The sequence below is a fragment of the Sinocyclocheilus grahami genome, unplaced genomic scaffold (genome assembly GCF_001515645.1).
Source record: "Sinocyclocheilus grahami isolate Dianchi unplaced genomic scaffold, SAMN03320097.WGS_v1.1 scaffold1019.1, whole genome shotgun sequence".
In the NCBI taxonomy this organism is placed as follows: Eukaryota; Metazoa; Chordata; class Actinopteri; order Cypriniformes; family Cyprinidae; genus Sinocyclocheilus; species Sinocyclocheilus grahami.
The window spans coordinates 334263-340336 of record NW_015506198.1 but is presented as its reverse complement, the minus strand read 5'-3'; the positions used below and the strand labels follow the sequence as shown (position 1 = coordinate 340336).

The 6074-nt window shown below is 37.4% G+C and overlaps 1 protein-coding gene across 1 annotated transcript in view; it reads left to right on the top strand.

The window, feature by feature from the left end:
* Positions 1-754: 754 nt before the first annotated feature.
* impa2 (inositol monophosphatase 2) overlaps positions 755-6074 on the top strand; it is an 8059-nt gene continuing 2739 nt past the window's right edge. The window contains exons 1-7 of the mRNA XM_016250959.1: positions 755-908; positions 2464-2594; positions 3292-3399; positions 3481-3526; positions 3623-3731; positions 4518-4626; positions 5050-5201. Of these exons, the coding sequence (XP_016106445.1) occupies positions 849-908; positions 2464-2594; positions 3292-3399; positions 3481-3526; positions 3623-3731; positions 4518-4626; positions 5050-5201 (715 nt within the window). The 5' untranslated portion in view covers positions 755-848. The remainder of the gene's footprint in view (positions 909-2463; positions 2595-3291; positions 3400-3480; positions 3527-3622; positions 3732-4517; positions 4627-5049; positions 5202-6074) is intronic.

Genomic DNA, 6074 nt, shown 5'->3' with positions numbered 1-6074 from the left:
ACACACACTCACACACACTCACTCACTCACTCACTCACCCACTCACTCACTCACTCACCTGATAAAGAGAGCCTGACCCCGGATCAGAAGGCCGTCTCCAAACGCTTCAAGTTTGAGGAGCCCTTCTCTGCGCTGCAGGAGTTCATCTACTGATCCACACACTAATGCCCTTCTCTTCTCTCTCCTCTGCTTATGATTTGAGCTTGTAAGCCAAACAGGTTTTGTTGCATTTCACATTTTCTGTTATTTCTGTTTGTGCTGCTTTATGCTTTCATGGTTAAGTTACTGAAGCCTTGCTGTGGTTCTCGCACTCTTTTTTTCTCTTTCGATATTTCTTCTGGTGCCATGCTTAAATATTTGATAAGGCTCAAGCTTGTGATCGATTTCTTCTTTTGTCATGTTTGTACAAAATGAATGTTGTTGGTTTTTCTGCGACATGAGGGCAAGCAGAATTAAATGTAAATTAATCCAGTTTTATTTTAAGAGTATTTCCGTGTCTTGTTTAAAAAAGCCATGTGTATGTTGAGCTGTCATTCTCAGTAAAGATTCCACTCATGTTAGCGTTATAACTGTAAATTGATTTGAAGAATATTTTTAATGGCAACAAATTTCAAAGTGGCTGTCTTGATGCTGTAAATAAAAGTTTGTCTGGACTGTTGCTCTCCGAGGTGTTTTTAAAGGTTATAGAACTTTAAAAACGTAAACCATGAGATAAGCGGTATTAAACAGGCTTATCATCCGCATCAGTAGCGCATAACATCGGTGTTGAGTTCAGCAGCTCCGGTGATCGCCGCCCCGTGAACACGCTCCGCCGGAACGGAACCGGACGTCAGCCGGAGCCCCTCGTGATGGAGGACTGGAGCCACTGTCTGGATGTGGCCGTGCAGATCGCGCTCAGGGCCGGACAGGTAACGCACCGCGACACGTGAACCGGCTCATTCTGTTACAAACTAACGCTGCAGCACGACAGCACGCGATGTAGCGTTGTTAACAACTAACGCTGTTTGGTGTCGACGACTGCTACTCCACTCCGATCCTGACAGCAGGATTGATCAGATCTGTTATCGATGAGTCCGCACTGATTATAGTCCAAACGCGGGGTTGATGTGCCGCTGTAGTGAAGTATCTGACGATGCTACATATCTTGCCCAGGATGGACTACAATGTATCTTGTAGAAACGTATTAGGACAACGCGTATTATTATTATTATTATCATTACAGTGTTGTTAGCACTGTGTTAACTATTTATTGTGATTTTCTTTGTGGTTTATTATATTGATTTTATTAATGCAACTCTTTAAATAATAACAACCACTTTATAAAATGTATACAATGTCTAATAATATGATTATAATAATGTAATATGGTAATATCACAGTTTGGACATGCACTAAAGTAATTCCACGATGCTCTTTTTCTAGCAATGCTTGCACAAGCTACTGTGTTCAGTCTTATTTTAGTACTGTTTATCTGCTATTGTGTTTGTTCATTCACTTTTTGAATGAGCTTTTTACATTTTAGTTTAAGATTTTCTCATTTTGGGATGTTTTATTATTGTTATTATTATTTAATCATTTCTAGATAGCTTCAATTTATTTGTATTTTAGTTTTGGTAATGTTTTTACATCAAAGCAAACTTATTTTATTTCAGTGGCTAAGGCAAGATTTTTGTTTATTTTTTATATTTATTATTATGTTTGACGTTATTATTTATACTTTTTATATTTTATGTAATTTTGCTATGTGTTTTTTTGTTATTTTTATTAGTTTTTTATATGTAGCTTTCATTTATTTTTAGTAAATTTCAGTTAGCTGCTCATTTTTAATTTTATTGTTTAGGTTTCTCATTTAGTATTTATATTTTATATAATTTTTAATATGTCTATTTGCCATTTTTGTTCTTTTTTAACAGCTTTAATTTATTTTTATTGTAGTGTTTGTAATTTTAGTATGTCAGATTAAACTGATTTTAATTAGCTGCTAAGGCAAGATTTCTAATTTTCATTATTTATTTATTTATTTATTTTTAAGCATAATATTATAACCTAATATTTATATTTGATTTTATTTCAGCTTTATCTCATTTAATGGTAATGATTTTTAAGAGTTAACAATAACAACACTAGATATTGGACTATGGTACATTGATGTATCCTAATGTTCCTAATATATATAAACAATCCCTGTATCGCTGCACTAGCAGCAGAAAATACCATAGTATTACCATGTGTTTAAGCATAATATTATAACCTAATATTTATATTTGATTTTATTTCAGCTTTATCTCATTTAATGGTAATGATTTTTAAGACTTAACAATAACAACACTAGATATTGGACTATGGTACATTGATGTATCCTAATGTTCCTAATATATATAAACAATCCCTGTATCGCTGCACTAGCAGCAGAAAATACCATAGTATTACCATGTGTTAGCATGGCTGTGTTTTCTCCATCAGGCGGTTCAGTCGGCGGTGAAGCAGGAGAAGCAAGTGAGCAGCAAGAGTACTCCGACAGACCTGGTGACGGAGGCAGACCATCAGGTGGAGGAGCTCATCATCTCCACGCTCAGGGAGAAATACCCCTCACACACACGCACAAATACCCCTTTCGCACACACACACAAATACCTCTCACACACACACAAATACCTCTCACACACACACAAATACCCCTCACACACACACAAAAACCCCTCACATTCGCACACACACACACAAATACCCCTCACACACAAATACTCCTCACACACACACAAATACCCCTCAAGCACAAACACCTCACACACACACACACAAATACCCCTTTCGCACACACACACAAATACCTCTCACACATACACAAATACCCCCTCACACACACACAAATACCCCTTTCACACACACACACAAATACCCCTCACACACACACAAACACTTGCGGACACTTACAGACAAGATCACTGCTCACATGTTGAGAAACAAGTCTCACTCCATCCGTCCTCATGTGACCTACAGCAGATCTAAACATGTTCACTGATGTCTACTGTGGTATTTTAAAGTACAGTGTAAACATCATGGTTATATTAATATGATAATAATTCAGTATTAAGATCTAACAGCATCGCTGTACCGCCTCAGAAGTGTTTTACAAAGATTACTTTCATAAAATCAGCCATATCAACCTGCTTTCCTTTCCATAAAAGGGCACTACAGAGTTACTGTAAAGTGTTTAATGATTCATCTTTTTTCTGTAATAACTGCTCGTATGATTGAGATGTCCTCTGTGTCAGCTGTTGATTATAATCTCAGGTTTATCGGTGAGGAATCGTCTGCTGCTGGTGTGAAGTGTGAACTGAGAGACGACCCTACGTGGATAATCGATCCCATCGACGGGACGTGTAACTTTGTGCACAGGTACCATAACCACCATATACTGTGTTTAAATCATCATATAAATATATTCTTGAGTTCCCAACACACACTCTTTATTCTCAGTTTCCCTATGGTGGCAGTGAGCATCGGATTTGCCGTAAAGAAAGAGGTAAACACTGATAAAGCTGTGCAGGGCCAGAATTACGGGTGCTGTCACTGATGTCATGTGTTTCTGTTCAATAATCAGAAGATTTCTGCCCCTCAGCTGGAGCTCGGCGTCATCTACCACTGTTTTGACGGGACGCTGTATACGGCGAGGAAAGGACACGGAGCCTTTTGCAACGGTGTGCGACTACAGGTTTCGAAAGAAAAAGGTCAGCGTGTTTTACTGCATGTTTTAATCTCTTATTTTGCAATTAATAGTAAGCACATTTATGATTTATAATGGCATACTAAAACTGTTTAAAGTTACAAATGAATAGTTACAGTCCTGTTTGCTGATTGGTCAGTCCACTACCGTTCAAAAGGTAGATTTTTTAAATGTTTTTGAAAGAAGTCTCTTCTGCTCACCAAGGCTGCATTTATTTGATTAAAAATACAGTAAAAACAGTAAAATTGTGAAATATTATTACAATTTAAAACAGCTGTTTTCTATGTGAATCTCTGTTAAACTGTAATGTATTTCTGTGATGCACAGCTGTATTTTCAGCATCATTCCTCCAGTCTTCAGTGTCACATGATCTTCAGAAATCAGAATAATATGCTGATCTGCTGCTCGAGAAACATTTCTGATTATTATCAATGTTGAACACAGTCGTGATGCGCAATATTTCTGTGGAAACCGTGATATATTTTATTTTTCAGGATTCACAGATGAACAGAAAGTTCAAAAGAACAGCGTTTATTTGAAACCGAAACATTGTAAATGCTTTTACAGACACTTTTAAACAATCTAATGTGTCCTTGCTGAATAAAAGTATCAAACCCTTAAACGATTGAGTGGTAGTGTATTTAAATAATATCTTTATGGATTTAATCTGTTGATTTACCTGTTTTATCTTTAATATTTAAAGTCCACACCATACAAAAAAAAATTTCAGACTGGTCTAGTGCGCACTTTCATTCCTTAATAATTAAATGTGATGTGTTTTCTATGTCAGATGTGTCGAAGGCCCTCATTCTCACAGAGATCGGCGCGAAGAGAGACCCTGCAACACTGGATATCTTTTTAGGAAATATGAAGAAAATGTTGAGCGCACCTACTCATGGGTACGTCTGAAAAACCCTCGTCTCATCCACTTGTGTGCACCGTAAATGTGTATGCTGTGATATAAGGAGCGAGCGATGTGGCTCGTATCGTCAGTGTGTTACTGTATGTAGAGGTCAGGATTTCACCTTTGACCCGCAGTGTTCCTTAATAATTAAATGTGACGTGTTTTCTATGTCAGATGTGTCGAAGGCCCTCATTCTCACAGAGATCGGCGCGAAGAGAGACCCTGCAACACTGTCTTTTTAGGAAATATGAAGAAAATGTTGAGCGCACCTACTCATGGGTACGTCTGAAAAACCCTCGTCTCATCCACTTGTGTGCACCGTAAATGTGTATGCTGTGATATAAGGAGCGAGCGATGTGGCTCGTATCGTCAGTGTGTTACTGTATGTAGAGGTCAGGATTTCACCTTTGACCCGCAGTGTGAGGATCATCGGCAGCTCGACGCTAGCGCTCTGTCACATCGCCAGCGGCGCAGCGGAGGCCTATTATCAGTACGGTCTGCACTGCTGGGACATCGCAGCGGCCGCCGTCATCATCAGAGAGGCCGGCGGATACGTCATCGACACCACAGGTCAGTCACACGCGTGTGCATGGAGTTACACATGTGGGGAGTATGTTATGGATGCGGAAAATGCACCAAAGTTGGTCACTGTTATCAAGAGTGTGTTTAATTCATAATGTAGGATTTTAAACAATGAGGGCTTTTACACCTGACTGATTGATTTTGGGATTATTATTTCGTTACGAATGTTGATCTTGAAGGTGTTGGGCTAAGCGTAACTCTATTCACTAAACATGAGGATTTGGGTGAGCGCGTGGTGAAAATGTAAACATTTAGACAATATTTCTTACATCGTTTAGTACTGTATATAAATTCTAACTAAAATTACGGTCATAAAAGGATGTTTGTACTGTAAGATGTTAATATAGCTCAGTGTTTGCATACTGTTCTTTATATATACAGTGGGGAACAAACCATACATCAATGGAAAGCTTATTTTAAAGAGTTGACCCGTATGACTGGTTTTGTGCTCCAGGGTCACATATGAATAGTGCTATAATAAAAGTTGCACCTGCAATACATTAATTATTTATTGTTTTATAGTTGTTTAATCATATTAAGTGTGGTTTTTACATTTTATTCATTTTAATTTAGGTTTGGTAAATCCACTGCGCATCAAATTCTTTATTCAGATTAGATCAGTAAATTCTCATCATGCTTTCAAAGTCTGATGTACAGAATAAATGAATGAATAAATAACTACATACAAACTAAAATGAACATATAATAAAATAAAATACTAAAATAAAAAATAAATATATAAAACCCCAAAATAAATCAAATAAAAAATGAAATATAATAAAAATGGTAAATGTGACAGGTGGTTGATGATTTTTGTGTGTGTCTGCGCGTGTGTGTGTGTGTGTGTGTGTGTGTGTGTGT